The sequence below is a fragment of the Simochromis diagramma genome, unplaced genomic scaffold, assembly GCF_900408965.1.
Source record: "Simochromis diagramma unplaced genomic scaffold, fSimDia1.1 OVJJ01000596.1, whole genome shotgun sequence".
Taxonomy (NCBI): Eukaryota; Metazoa; Chordata; class Actinopteri; order Cichliformes; family Cichlidae; genus Simochromis; species Simochromis diagramma.
Genome location: NW_024387245.1, coordinates 7,137,618 through 7,162,362, shown reverse-complemented (window position 1 = coordinate 7,162,362; position 24,745 = coordinate 7,137,618). Strand labels below are relative to the sequence as shown.

General features: G+C 40.2%; 1 protein-coding gene across 5 annotated transcripts in view; it reads left to right on the top strand.

Moving 5' to 3' along the window:
• Positions 1–24,261, top strand: part of ptpn13 (protein tyrosine phosphatase non-receptor type 13) — a 49,239-nt gene extending 24,978 nt beyond the window's left edge. For 2 of the 5 annotated variants that reach the window (XM_040000983.1, XM_040000982.1), the window contains exons 8-49: positions 1,369–1,461; positions 2,761–2,860; positions 3,384–3,576; positions 5,315–5,389; positions 5,488–5,659; positions 6,021–6,171; positions 6,296–6,434; positions 6,586–6,738; positions 7,162–7,344; positions 7,497–7,659; positions 7,887–8,310; positions 8,869–8,975; positions 9,077–9,130; positions 9,579–9,668; positions 9,999–10,106; positions 10,267–10,398; positions 10,493–10,947; positions 11,355–11,486; positions 12,327–12,420; positions 12,523–12,608; positions 12,716–12,890; positions 14,574–14,788; positions 14,890–14,988; positions 15,072–15,445; positions 15,544–15,703; positions 15,814–15,969; positions 17,399–17,570; positions 17,721–17,931; positions 18,089–18,174; positions 18,374–18,435; positions 18,669–18,824; positions 19,092–19,257; positions 19,354–19,410; positions 19,503–19,606; positions 19,726–19,781; positions 19,875–19,972; positions 20,063–20,211; positions 20,299–20,389; positions 21,513–21,850; positions 22,245–22,460; positions 22,544–22,606; positions 22,708–24,261. In XM_040000983.1, the coding sequence (XP_039856917.1) occupies positions 1,369–1,461; positions 2,761–2,860; positions 3,384–3,576; positions 5,315–5,389; positions 5,488–5,659; positions 6,021–6,171; positions 6,296–6,434; positions 6,586–6,738; positions 7,162–7,344; positions 7,497–7,659; positions 7,887–8,310; positions 8,869–8,975; positions 9,077–9,130; positions 9,579–9,668; positions 9,999–10,106; positions 10,267–10,398; positions 10,493–10,947; positions 11,355–11,486; positions 12,327–12,420; positions 12,523–12,608; positions 12,716–12,890; positions 14,574–14,788; positions 14,890–14,988; positions 15,072–15,445; positions 15,544–15,703; positions 15,814–15,969; positions 17,399–17,570; positions 17,721–17,931; positions 18,089–18,174; positions 18,374–18,435; positions 18,669–18,824; positions 19,092–19,257; positions 19,354–19,410; positions 19,503–19,606; positions 19,726–19,781; positions 19,875–19,972; positions 20,063–20,211; positions 20,299–20,389; positions 21,513–21,850; positions 22,245–22,460; positions 22,544–22,606; positions 22,708–22,785 (6,386 nt within the window). In that variant the 3' untranslated portion in view covers positions 22,786–24,261. The other 3 variants (XM_040000984.1, XM_040000985.1, XM_040000986.1) reach the window with 3 other exon arrangements.
• The last annotated feature ends 484 nt before the right edge of the window (positions 24,262–24,745 follow it).

Sequence of the window (24,745 nt, the reverse complement as noted above, 5' to 3'; positions counted from 1 at the left end):
GGGGTTATAATTCTCTTTTTTTTTTTTTTCCTTGACAAGGTTGATAAAACTGAAATAACCTCCAGTATCATTCTGACTTATAGCAAAACATCGTAGTTGAAATAGTAGAAGTAGATTCCTTTAAAATCAAATGCTTTATTGCTTTTTATCATGTTTCCACCTCTCTGTGAAGCTCAGTAAAGTGTTGTTAAGTAATCCATATTGATAAATATGTTTTTTTTTTATTAGCTGTTGTAAGCTCCTCTTCTTTGAAAAAGCTTTTTCATGATGATAATTTTTCTCTGCATTGTATTCTTCACCTCAGTGTTTCTAAAACTCACCTAAGTATAAAGGCAGGTGACTGCACGTATGTATGTCTCAGTGAGGGCTTTGAAGCAGAAATGTAAGTCATTGTGACTGCATGGGTAATTTGCTGTAAATTACACAAGACTGCTCCTCTGTGCACCTTTTTGTGTTAAAGGAAATGAGTCACCGTCCACTGGAAGATGGAAAACTATTTTGGGTGATAGTCCAACCAGTCCTTCTTCCTCTAAGTAACATTATAGTGGCTGTCGGGCCACAATGCTTTTTTGCTTAACATGTTTACGTAAGACAGAGATCAGTACAAGGTGAACTCTGTTGTTTTGTGAAACTGTAAAATAAAATGCCTTAGCAGTGACTTGGGAATCCCATTCATTCAAGCTATGTAGTTTGTACTGAGGAGCAGGATTTTCAAGTTCTGTGTACAATGCAAAGAGCACATGATACATTAGGGTAGGTTTCAGATTGAATCATATTGTTTGTTTGTTTGTTTTTTCTCAGTTACCACAGATTTTTAGGTTATTATTAAGTTAATTGGGCTTTGCTTTGAGAAACATTTAAGTGTGGGGAACTGGTCTGTACTTGCTGTGGTGCTGTGGTTCACCCAGTCTAGCAAGACAAAAGTTTACGCCTTAAATTAAAAAAAAAAAAAAAAGCATTCTAACCTGACTGGAGGCATGCCTGCATACACTTGCTAAATCTGCTTTTCCTTGTAGGTACATATGCCTTTCATTAGGAGTGTTTACCCACAGCATGACTAAATCCTGCTTTGTGTGTATTATTTTACAGGCTTAGTGTCACCGTTTGGTTTCAGTAGATTGTGGAGTAAATGAAAACATGCGCCCATCAATTCATATGTTGTCCTAGCCCCATAAAGTCTCATACAACTTATTGTAAACCTCTGTTTTATGTAACATTGACAAATACACGGCTTCACCTTAACACCTTAATTTGTATTAAGTGCATGAAGTTATCCCTTTTGTTGTTATTGTTGTTATTATTGTTATTACTATACTACTGTGTGGTTTGTATAATACATAATTTTCAAATGAATTTCTCTGTTGCCAGATCCAGTCCACACCCACCACAGGTACCACAGTGATTACAGTTCATCCAGTGAAAGCCCCTCACTCGCCTCCTGTGATCCAGATTACAGGCAAGGTAAAAGATGCCACTGACAAATCCTTTACTGCTATTACGCTTTTAATGGCGATCCCACCCACACATAGCATACTATGAAATGTAACTAACAGGTGATAGGTGCTGCACACATGTAACTCATCTTGGCTATGTGCATGCAAGAGAATAGATCAGTCACTTAATAATAACATGAGAGAGCCATACTGAGCTGTGGCTGTTCTGCTAATACTCAGTTTCCGCAGTGGCTTACGGTGACTTCATAGTGCACTTTTTAGGCTTAAAGCGAAGTGCCGCTGCTTTTGCTTGATTTAGAAGCACAGCAGCAGACCTGGCAGTTTCCCATGTTGAGGTAACTTCCAATCAACTGCTGTTATTTGATTGCCTGATGCCGTTAAACAAATTGCATGTTGCCTTTCACTATGTAAGATTGCATAAGGTAAGAATTCCTTTCCACTGTCAGTGAAAAATGAAATTGTGCAATGCACCTTATTGTTATTGTAGTAGTAGTAGTAGTGTGCATAATGTTTTCCACACTAGGACTACTCAAGATTAATTCACTTAAAATTGTCAACACAACAGAAGGCTGAGCTAGTCAATGAGGAGTTCAGTTAAGATCAGCCTAAAGGTTAAGACATTAACTGGCTAACTTTTTCCATATCACTAAAAACAAATCCCTGCTGCAAAATTTAGTTAAAGGCCAAAAAGACTTGAAGCCCATTCTAATGTAACCCTGCACCAAAGTTTAACACTGGAAAAGAAACTTGTGGATTTATATTATTCACTAGAATGTAGTGGAATTCTAAAGCATCTCTAACCTAGTTTGTGTTACTAAATCCAAACCTGTTTTTAAACATGCATTCAGTAATAACTTATAAGACAGAAAAGCTGTATGTCATTATTTTATTACACCTACCGTTGCTGTAATGCAGCACACTTTATTGCAAGGCAACAGAGATGCCATTTGTTGTGCTGATTTTACTCTTCAATAATTGCACCTTTGACAGGTATATTTGCAGCACCGTGTGTGCGTGTCTGTTTTACTATAAAAATGTAAAAACAGCATTTAGCCCTTTGGCTTTTTTGTGCACCTCTATGCTTGGATGCTTTTGCATCTTTTGGGGTTTTTTTTTTTTTCTCTTTATGTTTAAAAAAAAAAAAAAAAAAAAAAAATGCCACTAGCCTACTGGTGACTGCAGAGGAAAATTAGCCTGTATAGCTAATTTTGGCATACTTACATGATGGACCTAAGTATTCATGTTAATTGATGTGTATTTTCCTTTGTTTTTGTTTATTGTACTGACATTCTGCTGTCTTTTCTAGCTAAGAAACCTGGTGAAATTGGCAGGTATGGCTCCCAGCTGGCACTTCTAACCGAACATGACGCGTTGGCGCTGGCGAGCCACAATGCAAACAGACACAGGTAATGCCCAGTCTCTCCTACCCCCCTCACGTGCCCCTCACCCATCCCACCCCCACCTCACAAATATCCTGGTGAATGTGGAAGCTATCCTGTTTGGTACTCTAAGCCACAAACATACAGCTGGTGTGGCTTGGCAGGGTCAGCTCCATGCTTCACTAGTGAGGTCATCTAATGTGACATCCACATTCAACATTCTCTGTCTCTCTCTAATCTCTGGCATTATAGATCAGAACTGCCTGCTGTTGTTCAGCCTGCTCAACAATTTGTCCCACAGCAGAGCCCCTTTTTCTTCCCTTTTTCGCCAGAATGCTAAAGCGAAAACATCAGCTGTACACAAAAAGCCATTTTGCTGCTAGCTTTAAACTTGTCCATTACATAAAAAATGAAACAAAGTGTCCAAATAGAAGACGTATCTTCACATAAACCCCACCACACACTCACACAGAGAGAATAGCTTCCTTTTTGCTTATAGACAGCATCAGACTCTTCTGACACCCATCCTCTTCTCTTCTTTTCCCTGCAGGCAAAATGAGGGGGGAGCTGATGACACTCTGGTTGGAGCAGAGTTGCTGCTGCAGAGGCAAGAGGAGGAAGTGCAGCGGCTTCAGGCCCACATGGCCCACAGGCTGTCCAGGGCCAACCTCTACCCCACAGACGACCCCTTGGCCCTTCAAGAGTCTCTCTATACCTCTTCTGTACCTCCACGCAAACTCAAGGTTTGCACATGTAGCAGTATTACTGATGTTCTGTTAATTATAATCTTTCTTGCAGTTTTGGACTTTTTTTTTTCTTTACAAAAACATTCTTATTTAAATAGAAAGGCTCTTTAATCACTATGGAGCACACTAACTCTAGAACGGCATCCAAGTTCTGAGCATTTGTGGCCTTGAAGCGTGTTTGCATTGCAATATTTGATGATGGATGTATAATTTAGACTCACATGAGCTCATTGGCAGCAAACTTGTTGATGCTCTAAAGATGAACTGCTGACTGGAGTACATAATTCATTTCAGCCTCCTTATAGTAATTAAAAGTATGTAGGATTGTGGGACGTGTGGATTTTTTTCCCTCCCTTTTTTCCCTTGTGGGATGGTCTAATTTGGCAGTATTTACCAAATACCAAATAGTAGTTACCATGCTTATCAACACAGTTGGTAAGCATGGTAACAATTGTGTTGCTGTTCCCAGTATACCCTAAATACTATAGAATATTATATTGCCAATAAATTAAGCACCCTTGCTAGGACTAGACTTTTTAGTGTGTTTGTGGTTGATTATAATTGGTGGAATTTAGGAAACAAAGGTTTCCAGTTGGAAAAACCTACAGCATATGAGTTAAGGAAGAGGAGTCCTGCTCTTCTGACTCATGTGAGATTCAATTATAGCAAAAACACAAAACAAAAAAATCAACAAGGAAATGTGTACAACACTATAAAGCATCGCAATTGGTCACTTTATGAGTTATACCTTTTTTAGAACCTGGTTGTACCCGTTCTGCTTTCAGAGTATCTTAATTCTTTGTGTCGCAGATTCAACAAGGTGCTGGAAACATTATTCAGAGATTTTGGTGGATATTAACACGATGGCATCAGAGAGTTGCTTCAGATTGGTCAGCTGCACATCCATGATGCCTATCTGCCATTCCACCACATCCCAAAGGGGCTCCATTAGATTGTGATCTGGTCACTGTGCAGGCCATTTGAGTACAGTGAGCTCATTGTCATGTTCAGGAAACCAGTTTGAGATGATCTGAGCTTTGTGGCATGCTATCCTGCTGGAAGTAACCATCACAAGATGGGCATACTGTGGTCATAAAGGGATAAACGTAATTAGCAGCAACACTGAAGGTGGTTATGTTGTTTGGTACTAAGAGGCCCAAGGTTTTCCAGAAAAAAATATCTCCCACATTATTACAACATTACCAGTTGCCTTGATACAAGGTGGGATGGATGCATGCTTTCATGTTGTTAAGGCCAAATTCTGACCCTTCCATCTGAGTCTCTCAGAAGAAATCAAGAATCACTGAACCAGGGAATGTTTTCCAATCTTCTGTTGTGCAATTTTTATAGTGAGCCTGTGTGAATTTTGGCCTTCGTTTCCTGTTCTGAAATATTCAGTCCAGCACATCTGGCACCAACAACCGTGCCACATTCAGAGTGACATGAATCCCCCTTTCTTTCCCCATTCTGATTTTCAGCTTGAACTTAAGCAGGTCGTTTACACCATGTCTCCATGCCTAAATGCACTGGGTTGTTGCCAAATCACTGATTAGATATTTGCATTAACAAGCAACTGAGTAGGTATGCCTAATAAAGTGGCAGCTTAGTGTGAAGTATTTGTGTTATGCATATTTTATATCATGGGTGAGAGGGCAGTTGTAATTTTCAAAAGACCCTTTAGTGTGCTGGTAAAATAAAACTTAAGTCTAACAGTGACTTTTTTATTATGTGGTAGAGCTTTCACGGACCCGAGTTTGTGAAGATGGCCAGCGAGCCCTGCGTGCCCTTATCTGTTCCCTCGTCAATAATGGTGAGAATGTAAAATTATGCCATCTTGAAGCCAAAGAATTCATATTTTTATATCTGTTTGTAAACCATTACTCCATGCTTTGTATTCTTTAACTCAAGAAACGTGGGAAGGTGGAAGAAGTGCAGAGGAAGGTGGGTGTGGTACTGCTCAGTGGCCAAAAGCTGGAGCTGAGCTGTGACATCAAGGCAGTGTGTAAAGACGTTTTTGACATGGTGGTTGCTCACACTGGACTTGTGGAGCATCATCTCTTCGGCCTCGCATACCTCAAAGGTATTGTGTGTTTGTGGTTTGAGGTGTGTGTGTGAGAGAATGGATGTGATCTTGTGTTATTTTGATAAGTATTTCACAGTTGTTCTTTGTTTGTTTAGTCTTTAGTAGTTGCCCCCAGAGGTCTTAATTCTCACATAAGAAAAAAGCATTTTAAAAGTTCTTTAAAATTAACTCAAATTGTATTCGAAATAAATGTTTCCATTTTTGAAGTGGAAAGTTTAAAAGTGTATAAATGCACATAAAAAAAATATCGGTTTGGTTGGTTTTAGTTGTTCATTTTGATCAATTTCCTGTAAAGATGCAAAACTTAAGCCAGCCTAACTTGACTTTCTAACCCTTTCATCCTGAAAATCACACACAGAAAATGAGTTTTTCTTCGTTGATCTTGATGCCAAATTATCCAAAGTGGCCCCAGAGGGATGGAAGGAGGAGTCCAAGAAAAGGAGATCTGACATGCTTTTTAACCTTTTTTTCCGCATCAAATTCTTCCTTGAAGATATCAACTTAATACAGTAAGTGCACATTTTGCACACAATTAGCTGGAAAAGCCAAATGTGTGCTGTCGTTACATAAAAAAATAACAGTGTGTTCATGTTGGCATATTAACCACTTAAAGTGATTTTCTGTGGATTATAGGCACGCATTGACCAAACATCAGTACTACCTACAGCTGAGGAAGGACATCTTGGAGGAAAGAGTGCGCTGCGGCACAGAAGATGCCATGCTGCTGGCTTCTCTGGCATTGCAGGCTGAATTTGGTGACTATCAACCTGAGGTACCCACTCAGCTGTTTATCTGTTTGTTATCAGTCAACTAAAAGTTTCTTTTCTCGTATGACTTTAAAAAAAATGTATTTCATTTGACTCTTGTATATATAAAACAATAAAAGTATCTTAAAAATAATCTCATTAATCCCGATCCTGCAGCTCCATGGGAAGACTTATTTCCGAATGGAGCACTATCTCTCGATGTCTGTCTTGGACAAAGTGGGCCAGACCACCATCAGGGAGGATCTGCCAAAGCTTCACAGCAACTACTACGGAGCAACAGAATCTGAGGCGGAGTTTGAGTTCCTTAAGGTTGGCAATAATAAAGTAGACTGCGTTTAAATTCAGTTTTCATGTCGATATCAAAAATATATTCAGTTATGGCTGAAGTTATTTTTTTTCAGTAATAAATTGCAACTCAAGGTTTTTATTTTGTGATGTAAATGATTATTTTATACCAAAGAGTTTACTTCGGCAGAAGGACTGACATGCAGTGTATGTTCAACAAAAAATAAGTACTGTAACAAGAGCAAAATGTCTGTTTAAATTTCATTTTGTTGTATTTTTTGTTTCATTGGAGACTACAAAAACGGATGTTTGCTTCCTCATCAACCTTAATTTGAAAAAAAAAACCCCAAAAAACTAACCCCTGGTTCTCATTTGGAAAGTTCCTGTTTTCTATGTTAATTTGATTATTATTTGAGTATCTTAGTACCATCTCTCTTGTCTTTAAAGATGAGCCAGAAGCTGACAGAATATGGAGTCCACTTCCATCGAGTGCTTCCTGAGAAGAGATCTCAGACAGGGATCATGCTGGGTGTTTACTCCAAGGGGGTGCTCATTTTTGAAGTCCTTAATGGAAATCGTACCCCAGTGCTAAGGTTCCCCTGGAGGGAGACAAAGAAGATTTCCTTTGCGGTATGCGCTTGACTCTTATTATTCGAAATAAACCTGTACTACAGTATACCAGTATTTGTTTTCCACTATAGTGTAATCCAATTGATGGCCATTTTAACTTTGTTTATTAATATTATCATTTTTTTGTTTCTTTTTTGTCTGTAATCCTCCAGAAAAAGAAGATTTGCCTTCAGAACACATCAGATGGCATTAAGCACCTGTTTCAGACAGACAGCAACAAGACATGTCAGTATTTGCTACAGCTGTGTTCGGATCAGCATAAGTTCCACCTGCAGATGAAGGCTCGCCAAAACAACCAGGAGCAGCAAGACCTAGGTAAGCAAGATATTATTTAGAATGATGTAAATATATAGCCAGCTAAGCGCTGCTTGTTTTTTAATAGAGATGAGGGTTAACTTGATGCATCTGTCACAGGCAACACTAATTGGAATAAGTCAACGAATCAGCTCTTTGGAATTACCTGCCTCATGTTAATAAGCACTAATGATTATTATTACTATAGAATGACAGACTTTTATGTCTTTCATGTTCCCGCTCACCAGAAAACAGTTTGCAGTACTCCCTCGACTCTCGGAGTGGAGATGCCGTTGGTATGAGAGCGAGTTCGGGCAGCCTGGCCCCAAGTTTATCGACACGCTCCAACCCAGACCAACTGAAGAGAATCTCATACTCAGAGGCAGCCCTCAATAAGGCACTGTCTGGCTCAGTATTAGTCCAAGATGAGCTTCACTTTCCAGGGTTCAATCCAGCGGCCTCCACGGTCCTTTCCAATCCCCGAGCAATGAGTCGTTCCCACCACAACCTCGGGCAAATGCCAGAGTCTCCGGAGGACAGGCTGGCAGAGTTGTATCGTGGTCAGTCGCACAGCGGACTTAGTCAGCCACAAGCCAACCAACTGGCCTCTCACTTCCAGCAACATCAGCGAGCCAGCTCAGACACAGACTCCATCCTACACCAACAGGACAAGTGAGTTGAGAAAAGCAAAACATGTCAAAAGCAAGACCCGGATTATTTCCCATAAGCTTAATGAAACGTAATGAAAGGAAATTATGAGCAAATGCTGAATTTAACTTTATAATAAGAAATAAGAATAAATAAGAAAAATAAATAAGAAAACTATTTGTTTCTCATCTTTTTATTCAATGCCTTTTTCCTCCAGTATGGGGTCCTGTGCATGTGTTTAGGTTTCACTGTCAGTCTCTTCAGGGCAGACTAAAGTTACTGAGGATCTGTTGCTGAGACTACTCTGCACTACAGAGACATATAAAACTCTACCTCCAGCCTGTAATTGACCCCTGGGGGTCTGTGTGTGGGTGTACATGCGCCTTAGTGTGTGTTTGTGTCATTGTGCCTTTTTTAGTAAGCAACAAGTCTGTTTTGTGTCAGCTGCTCCCCCTTGTGTCAGCTTCACAGATGACCTGTGATTTTTAGCTTAGAAATTTCAGGGGCCTAATGTTATTAAGAGAGTGTCTTCAGCGTTGTAGAAGACACCTAATTTTTCTCATCTGTGTTTTGCTTTCTCAGATCATTTGGCATACCACCCCTCAGCAGCGCAGCCTGGAGCACCAGCATGTCCAAAAAAGAATCTGACTCCTCTTCCATAGAGGATACCGGCCAAGCATATGTAGTAGGTAAGAATGCTGACCTGTGAAGAGCGGAGCATCAGAGGTGTAGAGGTCATACCTGAAATACTGAAAGAATGCTCTTATTAATGCGTTGCATTCTTTCACAGGTGTTAGCATGCACAATTCCTCTGGACCACCTTCAACCCCAGCATCTGTGAATGGTACGTAAGGAAATGTGATTCTTGTTCCCACAGATACCAGTTATTACTCATTTTTAGCATTCTGTCTCTACAACTCTAGTCTGTTCACCAATATCTCTCTGAGATTTAGCAAACCATGAATATATACACAAAAATAGTCCAGTCTCTTTTCTCTCAGTGCTCGATGCCTGTGGACCTTGGCTTTGGCCCCGCTCCCACCATTTAATAGCTTAATTTTTGGCACTGAACCCAACTTTCATCCCAGCTTAGCCAAGCTTTTCAGGCTTGTTATTCAATTCTACTAAAGAGGGAGCCCTTAAGCTACACTGTATGTCCTCTTGAACTGATTAGTAGTTACAGTGTAGTGCTTTCAGAGTGGGCTGCGTTTTCTTCCCTGCTTACCAAACTCAAAAAGGATGTAACTGTGTTACAGAAGATGTCATGTATTTAATGTTTTTTCTTTGGACAGATTCCCTAAAGAAAAAGGTTAATGCGTTACCATCTCCAGAGAGAGAGATCACAACTGTAAACTTGAAGAAAGATGTGAAATACGGACTAGGTAAGAGTGAATGAATATATTCATAAAATTAGTTTTATTTTACACAGTCTCTGCTGTTTTGACAACTGCTTTAAACTGCTTGAAATGCTGGGGGAACCCTGGACATGCTGTATACTTGACAGATTTCTGAGTTAAAAGAAGTGAATAACTCCCCCTTAGGCAACCTGTTGCTTTTCTATTTTAAGGACTTGGATAACCAGTAATTTTGCTGTATGCAAATCTTTCAGCTGAATAAACAAAAATGGTGTTTGCCAGAGGCTGCCTCTACATTTGCATGCAACAGTTTATAGTTTTGGGTTCATACATTTGCGGTGTGTGTTTGTCCTGTAGGGTTTCAAGTTGTAGCAGGAGAGAACTCTGGCCGCGCAGACCTTGGCACCATCATTAGCTCCGTCACTCCCGGTGGTCCCGCTGATATCAATGGCTGCCTCAAACCCGGTATGATACTTTTTTGTTGCCACTTTCTACCTTCCGTATTCAGATGATGGTGTTCTTGTTGTCTGCTTGTGCTGATGGTTAGCTCTTAAGGTTGTTTCATTCTTGCTGTGAATATGAGTAGTTGTTGTCTGTGTGAGCAACGGTGGTCTTGTTGATTCAGGTGACCGGCTGATCTCTGTAAATGAGAAAAGCCTAGAAGGACTTTCTCACACGACCGTGGTTGATATACTTCAGAATTCTCCTGATGACGTTACTCTCGTCGTATCACAGCCCAAAGAGAGGCTCTACAAAGGTAAAATCAGGGTTACAGGTATAATTTTTGTTTTCATGTGCACCTTGTCAGGATTGATCCTGACTTTTATCCAAAACCTTTTTTGTTCCGACAGAATCTCCTGGAGGATATTCACCCTACCAGCACAGGTCTTCATTTAAGTCCCTTAACTCTGCTCAGAAACAAGAACTGGACTTTGATACCTCCTCAGAAGAGCATGCAGGAACAAGAAGCCCCAGCCCTCCACAGCAAAGTGCTGGCATACAGTCATCTAACTCATCACCAGCTCAACAGCACACTGCCCTCAGTTCTCAAGACTCTAAGACGAGCATTGTGGCTAAAACCAACCAAGCCCCTGGTGGAGTTCAGCAATACCTAGAAAGGAGTGCTGCACCCACTGCCCAACATCCAAATGTAGGTCCTGATCCTACACCACCAGCTCTACCTCCCAAAACTAGAAAATCTAAAGTGCTGGAAGCTCCCAAAGTCTCTGAGCATTCTGACCGGGGAGATTCAGACATGGACGAGGAAACTTATTCAAGTAGTCAAGAGAAACAAAAGGTCAAAAAGGTTTGTTTATTTTTTTTAAATGGACTCATTTTAATGGATTCCCTGCTTTTATACATTGCCCTAGGCTCTCAATTAGGAGCTCCGTTAAGTATAATACACAGAATTGTGTCTTCTAGTAGAAATTTTCTTACGTTAATGGAACAGAATATGATTGTTTGTTTTCTATACACAAGCATTACATACAACCTGATGCTTGGCACAACTAACTGCCTGTTCTTTATAACATTTGCCTGTCATTGCATTTACACTGTCAATGAAAGGCTGCATTGCAACTGTATGCTGCATGATATTCCTTGTGTTTTTTCACTGTATCGGCTTGTTTAGTCAGTCTACTCACTCACCTTGATTTCTTTCTGCATGTTCAGGCTTGTGATAATTCACTGTAATGCCCTATTCTCTGTTTGCAGGAAAACATCATGGAAAATTTAAATGGTAATGCCTCAGGGGTCAATAGTCTCCATCCAGGAGAACTATATGACATTGAGCTGTCCAAAAAAGACAGCAGCCTGGGCTTAAGTGTCACGGTACTGTTCGGCAAGGTTTTCACCCTTTTCTTTGTTTTGCACCTTTTTTTTCCCCCCCCGACTCATCCAGTTCACATGTTGTTTGGTTTGGTTTCATTTCTTATTGCCGTGTGTTGGACGTTCTTGTGGTAATACTAACCCTCATGCATGTCAACTTTATTTTTTAATCAAGAAGGATTTGAAAGAAAGAAATGTCACAGTATCTCTTACAGTAGGGACTTTAAATGATGTGAGTAATCACTGCTCTAATTAGTCTCTCTGGAATTTTGAATATGATTGACTTGGTTTAATTAAACCACTAAACCATTTTAACAAATCACTTTATTATGTCTTCAGACTGCTGTCACACGTGAACTTGTGTGGTTGGTCTTTTTAAATTTTTAGAAGATTTAAAAATAATAAGAGCTTTGTTTAATACCTAAGCAAACTCCAGAATCACAAAATCCACCTAAAAGGTCATTTGAACAAGAGGAAAAGGAGCTTGTGTCATGTTGTCATGATTCATAGTGTCTAAAACCAAGTTTTAACTTGGTCTTTGACAAAACTTGCTAAACTTCAAAATCATCATCTACTCCACCTGTGACAGTTCTTATGCACCAAAGTATAAGCTTCATTCAACCCCCGATCCAAAAAAACTGAAATATAAACTTCTGGTCTTGAATTTTCTGTTAAAATTATTTTAAAATACTTCTCTTGTACAGTTTGATATTCTCTTCACAGTTCTGAAGCCACAATAAAGATAAAGCAGTTATCATATAAAACACATCCAACCCTGCCATCAACCCCCACAGACAAATAAAGAATTATGCATTTTCTCTTTGGCTCATTTCACTAAGAGTTCTGTCATTATCTTAGGGAGGAGCTGGCACTGCTGTCCGACATGGAGGCATCTATGTGAAAGGTCTTATACCAAAAGGTGCTGCAGAGCTTGATGGAAGGATACAGAAAGGTAGACACGGTGTAACAAATATGTAGCACAAAGGAAAAAATGAAATTAGATGAAATTTAGACTCTTTCGTCTTTGGGCAACACCTGTCTGTCTGCGGCTTAGGTGATCGTGTGGTGGCCGTCAATGGAAAGAGCCTGGAGGGCGCTACTCATCAGCAAGCGGTAGAGGCTCTCAGAGACACTGGACAGGTGAGGGGATGACAGTTCCCATGAGCCACCATGTGAGCAGTATCTTTAAATTATGTTGCTGCCTAGCTAGGATCTTAACACTTAGTTTTACTTCCTGCGTGGCTCAGACAGTGCACTTGTTGCTGGAGAGGGGTCACGTACCTGCAAACAGCATCCACGCTCCCCTCACACCTAAGAACACTCCACCATCTGCCAGCACTGGCTACGACAGAAGTCCGACCAAGAACAAGGAGCAGACACTCGAAGCCAAAGAAAAACCAGAGTACAGCTTCATCACACAAGGTAAAGGATGTGGTGTGGTTTATTTTGGGATTGGAGATCCATTTTAACGCACCCTATAATGCGTTTTTCTGTTTTCTGTGGTCTAATTATCATTGAAAATGCACAGCAAAGTGCAGGTTGAGGGATTATCCTTTGATCTCTTTCGTAGCACTGCAACAAAGCTAGGTTCAGACATTTAATATTCATTAGGTGCCATTTTTTTCCTGTGCAATTCAGTGAATTTCACGTGTTAAATGCATAAAGACTCTTTTACCCAGGCTCTCAGGGCACACTATGCTATTATTTTAATTTTAAGGGTTTTTTTTTTTTTAATAGCCACTTATCTTTTCAACAGGCAGTTGCAGAGAGACAGATAACCACTTACTATGGCACCAAAAAGGGACTTTAGAATAACCTGACAGGCAGGTCTTTTGGCAGGTTCATACCTTCTTGCTCCAAGGCAACACATGCCCCACTCCGCTGCCCAGCTCTTTGATGTATTAACTTACCTGCATAACTAATCTAACTGCACCATCAAGTAAGTTAGGTCAGTTGGTTAATGTTCCACCCTCTCCTAGTTTAGTCATTGTAAAACGACTGTAGTTTCTATAATGCGGTTTTTCTGTTTTTTTTTTACCCTCACCTAGCACACGAATTACTTTTATACTGCCACCTGCAGCCACTTTTTAAAGCCCAGATAGATGCTTAAGAGGTGTTTTACAGTATTTTGTCCAAGGATGCTTCCACATACGGACGCAGTAGATCAAGCCACTGATCTTAGAGGAGGTTGTCTACTATTCCTAACTCTTGTGCAACCATAAGCAATACGAGTTTGCTTTTCTGCAGGTGAGAATGTAAGGGTCCATCCCGGAGATGTAATGGAAATGAATAGTAATTCCTGGACTACTGGAGACTGTTTGCAAATGATTTATAAAAAAAAAAAAAAGGAGTAGTTTCAGACTTCTAAAGTAAATTTCTACATTATTGAACATATGTGATTTGACATTTACTTTATAGTTACTCTGAATAACAAATTATATTGTCTTCTTTTGCCAACAGCCATCTTGAGTTTTAAAAAGGCTAACAGACTTTTTAAGAGTATATGCACCATTTCTTTTTGATACTTATGTCCACCTGTAAACAATCAAGTTTGTTCATACAATGTATTTTTTTTTTTTTTTAGCAGTGTTACACCAAGACTTACATCAAGATCAAATGAGCATGTGTGTACAACCCATCGTTTGCACACTGCTGTTGTATTAGAGCTGAGTAGATGGGCAGAATCTACATAAATTGCTCTTCTGCAACAAGAGCTGGACTATCCTTTAGTTTTGTGCTCTCCCTAACTGGTTATAAATACAAGTTGGGAATGCACTTTTTGTTTTGTGTATCAGGCGTGTCCTGAAGTTGTATGTTTTTAGTCAGGTTCCTAATATACAATATACTAAATGTTTTACCAAATCAGACTATAAAATCCAGTTTTGAGCCCCCCACACCCCCAATAGAACATCCTTTCCTTATATTTATTTGCATGTAATTTTAAGAGGTTGGGTACACAGTCTACAGGTTGTTAGTGTATTACATGGCTGTTATTATAATAAGCTATAATTCATCCATTCTGGTTTTATATTTTATCTTATTCTGTGTGACCATTCATCGACCATCTATGGCAATAACTGCAAATTCATGTGTTCTGTTTCACAGATAATATGTTTGAGGTGTGCCTGCTGAAAAACACATCAGGGCTGGGTTTCAGTTTTAGCCGAGAGGAGAACATCCCCAACGAACCCCCTGGCTCCAGCATGGTGAGGGTTAAAAAACTGTTTCCTGGCCAGCCAGCTGCAGAAAGCGGTCGTATCAAAGTTGGTGATGTCATCTTGCGTGTCAATCAAACCCCACTCAAAGGACTCTCGCAACATGTATGTGATACACTTTGTCTCAGTTCCCATTTAAGAATCACATCAAAGTTATTTGATGTCATAATGTGTTTGAAATTGTGGTTCCTTTACATTTTGTGTAGGAGGTGATATCCGCTCTGAGAGGAACTGGTCAAGAGGTGACTTTGCTTCTCTGTAGACCTGAGCACGGCATTCTTCCTGAGATGGACACTGCAGCTTTGGTGAGTCACTTAATATTTTCCTCATCACTGAGAGTCTTTCAAGCATTAGTTGAAAACTTAAATTGAACCAAATTTCTTCCTAGACACCTAAGCCATCGCCTAGAAAGACACCAGGGACATTTGGAGAGCCCAGCTTGAACTTAGAAAGGCTCACGTCTGCTCCGGGGAGTAAGAAACAGGGCCCTGTGGAAGACGCCCTGGAGAGGCTGCTACACAGAACCCCTGGCCGACGCAACAGCTACAGCGACAGCACCGATGGGGATGAGGAGGTGGAAGAAGCTTTCAGCGCAGGCTCTGTGGAGAACAGCAGGCAGAACTGGGAGCGGAGTGTTTACCAGACCTCCGGTAGCAACCCGGGACTGGGACGCTTCGACAGCAGTGGTCATCTGGATGACAACATGCACTCAGCTTTTTATTCCTCAAATCTATCAATGACAAGATCAGACCTCAGCAACCGGTAATTCCTCTAATGTTAAATACTCGATTAGCATTATCAGTTATAAATGTGATTATTAGTGTTTTTGCTAAATTTTGGCTTTGTGGATGTTTGGTCAGGGGACTTTCATCCCCAGTGGGAGCTGATCTGGAGTCATCCACTTTTCCGAAGGTGTCCTCCCTGTCTTCCCCAAGCCCAGATCCCCTGCCTCCTCCACTACCTCTGCCCTTGAACCTCACTGCACCTGGCAATGGACAGGATGGAGATGAATTCGTCCCAGTAAGAACTGAGGAAGGGGAATCATAATCTAATCATTTTAGGGTTTCCACTAAAATGTGGATCAAGATGTTATTCCTGTTACTGAGGTTATGTGCTTTTGTTGTTGCTAGGAAGTAGAGCTACAGGTCTCTTTGGTGAAGTCAGAAAAGGGCAGCCTTGGCTTCACCCTCACTGAAGGCAATGATCATGGATGTTACATCCATGACATCATCCAGGATCCAGCCAAAGGAGATGGAAGGCTCAGGCCCGGGGACCGAATGATCACGGTATAAATTCCCATTATTCACTATGTGCCAAGGTGTGAAAAGCGTGTGGATTATCATTATCAGCAGAGGTTTCAGGTGAAATCATTGTGAGACCTTGCCTCATCCTATTGTGTGACGTATTGAGATCAGCTGACGCAAGATGTAAGAGGGCGTTAACACACCTGGGAAGGGATTTCAAAACTGGATTATAGATGGCAGACAGCTGGTGTCGCAAGCCACCCCCTCTGTTCAAGGATGGTCATTCACATGGACATAGTTTGCAAGAGGAGTGAAAAAAGCCATCTATCTGCCTTTTCTGTCTAAAATGTGAACATTAGCATCATTGAAAGATTGACCTTTTTTCTTTTAGATGCAGTCTTGTCCTGTTGAGGTGGCTCTTCTGTCTTGTGCCATGTGTTTATGAGGTGGCTGTTTGGTTTTCCTGTTGTTTAGTATGTGTTTGGGAGTTTTGTCCTTGGCATGAACCAGTTTTTGTCTGAGTGTGTGGCTGGGTTTTCGTGCTCGAAGATAATTTTCCTGAGCTTCTGACAAACCTGCTACATAAGGGATTGTCCGTTTGTCCTTCTGTTTCTCCCTAGTTGGTGACCTTCTTTACTGTGCATCTTTGCTGATTTGATGAAAGCCCAGTTGGGATAACCACATGTTTTAAGAGTTTTCTCTACATGTGTGCGTTCCTTTCTTTTCCATCTGGCTTAGAAGGAATGTATTCTGCCCGGTGTTGCAGAGTCCTGTTTACTCCAAGTTTGTGTTCAGAGGGTTGTGGGAGTCAAAAAGCAGGTACTTGTCTCTGTGTGGGGGATAAACTTTAATGTTGAGGTTTCCATTCTCCTCAATGTGCACAGCACGGCCCAGAAATGGCAAACTATTATCCTTTGTCTCCCCTGGTGACTTTGTTTCCACTGAGTTGATGTGAACAGCCTGCACCATGTATCAGTACCAGTGGCTAGGTGCTGTCCCTTTGAAAGAGCCAAGAACTTTACTTTCTACTAGCTCCATGTAAAGATTGGCTACATTGGAAGACACTGGGTAGGCCATGGCACATCCATGTTTTTGTCTGCAGAAACCCTTGTTGTATTTAAATTATGTGGTGCTAAGGCAGAGGTCTAATAGTGTGCAAATCTGATCGGGGTAAAGCTAGTTCTGTTTTCTAAGAAGCTGTCTTGCTGTAGTTGATTTTCTGACAGTCTCCACTGCCTCAGTTGTAGGTATGCAACTAAAGAGTGAAACTACATCAATGGACACTATGGAAACTTAAAGAAGTCCAGTTGCTTTTCTTTCCAAGCTCCTTCGATTATTATGACCTGGATGACTGAGAACCTACACAGATATATAGAGGAAGTTATCAAGTACAAACTGGAAACAGTCTGGCTCTCTGTTCCTTTGTGTTTCCCAAACCATTACACATTGAATGAATGTTTTTTGTCTACAGGTGAATAACACTGATGTGAGCGATATGGGCCACACCGAGGTGGTCAATCTTGTGCGTGCTGCCCCTCGGGTGGTCGACTTGGTGGTAGGGAGGGTCCTGGAGGTTCCTAAACCCCCCATAGAAGCTCATCTGCTGCCTGACATTTACTTCAAGATGAACCAAGAACCACTGGGTAAGAAACGACCTTGATTAAGAAAAGAAAATATCACTGGTGTGTCTCACATTAAACCACTAATGTCTTGAAAATCTTCCCAAATGTTGCATCAGAAATTAGTTCTTAAGAATCAAATCTTAATATTTTTATTCTTTATTCATTCCCCAGGTTTGGTACTGGATGGTGGTAGTGACAGTTTGTACGGGATCTTATATGTGAAAGATATTCTTCCGGGTTCATTAGCCTCTAAAGAAGGAAGCTTAATGCCACTTGACCTAATCCACTACATCAATGGGGCCCCTACCCAGGACCTGACTCTCAGTGAGAGCACTAGGCTATTGGAGCACTCCCCCAGTGAACTCACGCTAAAAGCCACAAGGTAGTCTACACTAAAAAAGAATAACATCTATCCTTTATGAATTTTTTTTGGTGCTTGTTTTTATGTTTTTTGTCTTAATAGCATTGCACATTACAGAAAATACAAAATCTTAACAATAATCTCGGTAACTTTTATTTTCTTTTATTTACTCAAACAGGGATGGAAAGCCAGTTTGTCCTATGCAGAAAAGTCTTTCTTTTCTCAACAACAATGTTAGCACGACGGTTTCATCCACCATGAATGGTATGCTTTATAATCTAAAGAAATGTGACTTACAGGTGCTCTGATAAATCGATCTAAATAAGAATAGATTTACTCATATCAAGTTTCTTACTTGCCAAATATTTAAAGATGGTGTGAAAACTTTATTTTAAAAAGGGGATGATAATAAAAACTAAATAATGGGATAAGCGTAACTGCAACTTTTGTTTTCCTGTTTAAGGGTTCCTTAAAGGGGAAGAATTAAGAGATACAGAAGGTCTCGCAGCACTTTGTCCTTTAGAGGTGAGTTTTTTTTGTTTGTTTTTTTTAATTATGTTGGTGCCTGGGGGTGAAAACATGTTCTTGTGATGGTTATGTTTTGCCAAGCAAACAGCTATGAAATATGTTGGTTGAGTTCATCAAGTGTTATTGTTAATGGAACGCAGACAGTTACCCAAACCAACAAAAAAAGTAACTTGCTGAAGTGTTGAATGACAAATCAAAGGTGACTCCACATTTGTTTGCTGAAAACGCAGGAAGAGATCATAAAGGTAGATCTGGAGAAGCCGCCGTCAGGAGGTCTGGGGTTTTCCGTAATTGGAGGGGAGAGGGGGATCTTTGTTAAATCCATCACACCAGGAGGAGTAGCAGAGTCCTCAGGCAAGCTGCAAGTTGGAGACAGGCTGCTTAAAGTGAGTGTTTTTGGACTTGGAATGTGCTTTGTTAAACAAAACACATTACATTGTGATTTACTTGTAGATTTTTTTTTTTTTGTTGTTGTTTTTAACATGAATCTCTTAAATTCTGTGTTGTAATAACACAGAATTTAAAATAATTTAAAAAAGCATTTTCTTTTTGTGAACATTTTGTAAATAATTGGCTACAAAGTAAAGAAAGTATTTTCTGTGGATTTTCTGAGACTGTATACAGCCCTGACTGACTGGCTCTCTGTCTTGTAGGTGAATGAAGAGCTAATGACAGGTGTGTCCCATACCAAAGCTGTCACCACCATCCGTAAAACTAAAGGCCTGGTGCATCTTATTGTATCCAGACCACCAGACCAGAACCCAAACACATACCTGGCCTCTCTACCCATCAACTCCGACAAGTGCAATGGAAATACTGGTAAAATCATGCACTTGTATTTTTTAAACTTTTGTCTCATGAGTGTATTTTTCTTTCTGAATATTTTCTAAAGCAACCTGCTCGTGTTTATTTCAGGTCTGAGTGGCGACAGTAGCATGAAGACTAAGCTGTGTCCTGTCATACCACCTATAGGTATAGCACACACAGGCTGCAGAATGAACTGGAAAGTTATAAATGTGTAAAAAAAAAAAAAACAACATAAACTACATTCCCATATTTCACAGACTATGATGATGAACTAGGAGAGAGGAGAGAGACCGAGCAGGGCACAGAGCTTTCGGAGGACACGGACGGCGATGGCTCTTCTTTACCAGAAGATTCTCCTGAGGTACAAATCAAACTCGCCATTTGAGAAACCACAGAAACAACCGTCTGCTTTTTCTGATGTTGTTTTGTTTGTGTCATTTGATTTTTGTTTGTTTGTTTGTTTGTTTGTTTTTACTGCAGAACTCCCGAAAGGTGAGATGGAATGAGGAAAGTGTTGACGATCCACACAATGAAAAGTACGATTTTACTTTTTAGATGTGCACTCATCAGATTTAAGGTTGTACATCATTTATATTAAGACCTCTTGGCTGTTTGTGTTGAACCAACAGCTACCTGCAGATGAGTGCTGGGCAGCCAGACGATGATGAAATCACGTGGGGAAGCGATGAACTGCCAATTGAAAACATGAACTCGAAGTCAAAAGATGGTAGGAGTCAGTGTCTCAGACAATACATGTAAATAATTGTCATAAGTTACTTACAAAACTTTTAATTCCCTCGTTTATGTCTTCGCACAGACGGGCCAATCATCACAGAGGACGAGCTGACCTCTTTGCCCCTTGTCAGAGTGGTCCCTGAGGGCCAGTACACGGGACAAAAGCTCAACAGTGTGGTTCGCACGATGAGGGGACTTTTGGAACAGAAAGTGCCTCTACAGGAGTTTGAAGTATGACTCTTTGAATTTCATTGCCAAAGAATAAATCACAATAGTTTTCATTAGATTGTTCTGAATATCCATTTTCCGTTCTGGCAGAATCTTCAGAATCTCCAGCCGCTGGACGACTGTTTGATCGGTCAGACGAAGGAGAACAAGAAGAAGAACCGCTATAAGAATATTGTCCCCTGTAAGAAAAACTAGCAGTTCCCTGTGTGATTACTATTAATAACATGGACTATGAACTGTATATGAACGATGGTTGTAGCCACTGTGACATCACCCACTGGTTTGTAGACTACTGTTGTGAAATCTCAGTTTGAGCATTTTAGCAGTTCCTGTCTTGGTCCATGTGTGACAAACGAAGTGTGGATCTGAAAGCAAAGTCACTGTCAGAGTAATTGGAATCAGATATTTTAATGATACTAACCCAACGAAATTCCAAAATAGGTCCATATTCAGACAGCACTTTCCTGATTTCTTTCTTTGATACCTCCATTATAGTTTTACCAACTTCGTCCCGCATGCTGAATGCTATTTTGGATTGAAAAAGTAATTGATTTATTATACTAGTACTAAAGAGTTATAATTTTATTGACATTTTATATAATAAGATGCTAATATTTGGTGTCCCTATATCGATACAAGTGGAGGAGTTTTAGTATCTCGGTGTCTTGTTCACGAGTGATGAGAGAAGGAAGCAGGAGATCGACAGACGGATTGCGAAAGGAGCCAGTTGAGGTGGTTTGGGCATCTGACAACGATGCCCCCTGGGCGAGGTTTTCCGGGCATGTCCCACCGGGAGGATGCCCCAGGCAGACCCAGGACACACTAGAGAGATTATATCTCTCGGCTGGCTTAGGAACGTCTTGGTGTTCCCCCGGATAAGCTGGAGGAGGTGGCTGGGGAGAGGGAGGTCTGGGCTTCTCTGCTTGGGCTGCTGCCCCCGCGACCCGGCCCCGGATAAGCGGAAGAAAATATATTATTATGATACTATGCTTTATCAGTTCCCTCTTCCCCACACCTAGACACTCCACACTTTTAAGATGTAGAGACTTGTCATGTGCAAAGTAGTCCCATCTTAAAATAAACTTTCTCTATTAAATAAGACTGACAACTGAAACCACAGAGTTGTCCATAAAATGTTTACTGTCCCCTCATGCTCCAACCACAGCACTTGTGTCTCTTCTCATGGTCTGAGGCTACATCCTCTTTTATTACAGTACATCTACTGTACTTTAATGGCTTTTTTTAGTACTTTTTTCTCTGAATTCAAATTTTAACTCTGAAACTTTTCATGACGTCTCTTCTAGTTGACACAACTCGTGTTGTCCTCGGCAAAGACGGAGGCTACATCAACGCCAACTTCATTAATATGTCGGTGAAGGACGAGAACTTCATGTACATTGCCTGTCAAGGACCCTTACCCACTACTCTAGGGGACTTCTGGCAGATGGTGTGGGAGCAGAAGTCCAATGTGATTGCAATGATGACCCAGGAGGTTGAGGGGGGGAAAGTCAAATGTCAGCGGTACTGGCCAGACACGCCGAGGACGGCAGAGATGGTGGATGACAGATTACAGATAACACTTATCAAAGACCAGCACCTGGACAACTTCGTCATCCGTGTCATCGAGGTCAAAGATGTCCAGGTAAATATATATCATGTATATCGGTGTATAGATCGATTGTGCAGATAATTTAAGACGGGGATGTCAAACTTTACATCGTAGTTTAGTTTGTATGTTTATTTTAGTTAAAATGTTTTTTCACATCAAGTTTAATTTTTTAGTTTTATTAATATCAGACTATTACTGTGGTGTAATATGAATGCTAATTAGGGGTGATGGGTCTTATGTTTTACAGCTTTCGCTATTGATAAAGTCCAAAATCTACACACTCCTAATTTTCCAAAGCAGACCAGTGGGCCGGATTGGACTCTTTGCTGGACTGTTTCTCACCCTCTGGCCTTATGTTTGACATCCCTAATTTAAGATGTTTCTACTTGAATTGTCCACATTGACATATGAGTTTCCTTCTTTCCAGACTAATGAAAACCAGATTGTTACTCATCTAAACTACACTGGATGGCCCGACCATGGGACACCTTCACAACCTGAGCAGCTGCTCACGTTCATATCCTACATGCGGCACGTTCATCAGTCGGGGCCTATAATCACACACTGCAGTGCAGGCATTGGTCGTTCAGGGACCCTCATCTGCATTGATGTGGTTCTGGGTCTCATCAGTAAAGATGCAGATGTCAGTATTTTTCATCTTATAAATTTAATAATAACTTTTTTCAGTATCACTTCTAATCTCCTTTTTTCTTTTTCTTTTGGTAGTTTGATATTTCAGACATTGTCAGGAACATGAGGCTTCAGAGACAAGGAATGGTTCAAACAGAGGTGACTTGGTTTTAAGCTTAGTAGCATTTACACATCTTAGTAGCTCCCAAGCTTTCCCTTACATTTCCCTCTCTCTTTTTTTTTTTCTTTTCCTTTTTCAGGAGCAGTATATTTTCTGCTATCAAGTGATCCTCTATGTCCTCCGATGCCTTCAAGCAGAAGAAAACATCTCAGGATAGTAGAAACCCTGAATCGCTGTCATGTGGAGGCTGGATGACTCTTTTCATGAAAGCAAAATAAAAAATGAGAATTGCCAAATTACACTACAAGTTTTGTTTTTCTTTTGTTTTTTTTATTGCCTTAATCTATTTGATAGCTCAAGAGTAAATCCTTTAGAAGAAGTATATTTTTTACCTGTCCGCCCTCCCCTCCCCCCCTCTGGCTGCTATTTCCTTTTAATGCATCTATAAGAACTGCTGATTGTCATTGTAATTATCACGCACGAGAGTACATTGATGTGGGCGGGGGGGTGTTCAGATTTTTGGATACCCTAAAATAATTATAATATGATCAGCGATTTTCTATTATATTATGTATTTTGAAGCCTATTTTGATGCTGGAACATGCCTTGACAGAATACTATGTCAGTATTTGCTATGTAAATCTATTATACAGTAAACTGCTCACTTCCTGAGGCAAATGATGAAATTAAAAGTGTACATATTCATCTCCTGAAAAATTAAACTGGATACATTTTAAATAACATGTAGAGGAATGTTTCATTTTTGGGGGGAAAAAAATGAAATATTTTACTTTGCCTTTTTTTTTTTTTTTTTTTTTAAAGTACATAAATCATTTTAGCATACTTTTGAGAATATTTGTCAGCCTAAATGTGTGCATTTTGTTCTGTCTATAAAAAGATGCCATCACATACTAAACATCACCCGTAGAAGCATTAACCTAACGTGACTTTTCCTTTTTTGCTTACTAATATAATATATAATAACGACTACAACTGCGCTCCGCACAGTTCCTGCACAATTACGGAATAATAAGGATCTTGATGTTGAATCTCTATGGAGGCTATTGACTTTTCAAGAGATAATTAAAGCTGTAGTTTGAGATCAGAGAGCAGACCTCTTTAAACTGTGATTCCAAAATCAACCGTACAAGTAAGTCAACAGTTCAGTGGTCTTCAACAGAGATTACACATTCGAGCCCTTACATTGTGTTAACTGTCTGATGACTCCATTGCAATGTTTGTCTTACAGGTTCTCATGTAATGTATGCCCATACTCTTTATGTAGTGATTCATCTAAAATGCCCTGATTTAATCTACTTGCCTACATCCAGCTCAAGCAGGAGGTATTGGAGCAGAGATGGCTTGTCTTTTACCAGTTTTTAACCACCGTGTGGTGCCAAAATTCAGTGTTTTATAATTGTAAAACAATTCTGGAAATATTGCTATGTGTTCAAACATATTCATGATTGTTTTAAATGGCTGTTTAGTTACCCAGATATGCAAAATAAAGCTTATATTGCCCAATACATACTGGACAGCATTTTTATGGTTGCCTCAAGGCTGGTTTTTCTTATAGGCATACTGTTCAAATGTTTCATTGGCACATGTAATTCTGTAAAAGAGAGGCTTCCCATTGTGTTGTTGACCCAGGGCAATTATCCAAAAGTGTCCAATAAATATTGTTTATATCTCATTGTTAATGCCGTTACTATTTCAATCAATATTAAGTGCAGTGGTGTTATTTACCTCTCACAGATCATGGTTCAATGACGATCTAATTCTAAATTAGTAAAACCCTGACTTGATATTTAGCAAACGAGTCACTGACATTCTAGTGGGCCCTGACGCTGTCTTTATTATGTTTAATGGAGAAATTCCAGTTCCCTCATTTGGTATATAATCATCAGATTCAGAATTAATATCATAATGGCCTTCATCTTCAGACACAGCTTCGTCCTCTATCATCAAAGTTGAGTTCCAGAGCTTTCGACTTTACTTCTGCTGCTCATTTTGTAAACTCTGACAGACCAGTGTGTCACATCTAGCTGCAGAGTATTATAATGTTGTTAGAGTCCTCTGGGTGTGAGCACACAACCCTCACCCACCTGGTATTCAAACCTTATGTTTGCAAGGAGCAGCCAGCCAGGAAGATGACCTAGAGTGGCTTGTTTCAGAGT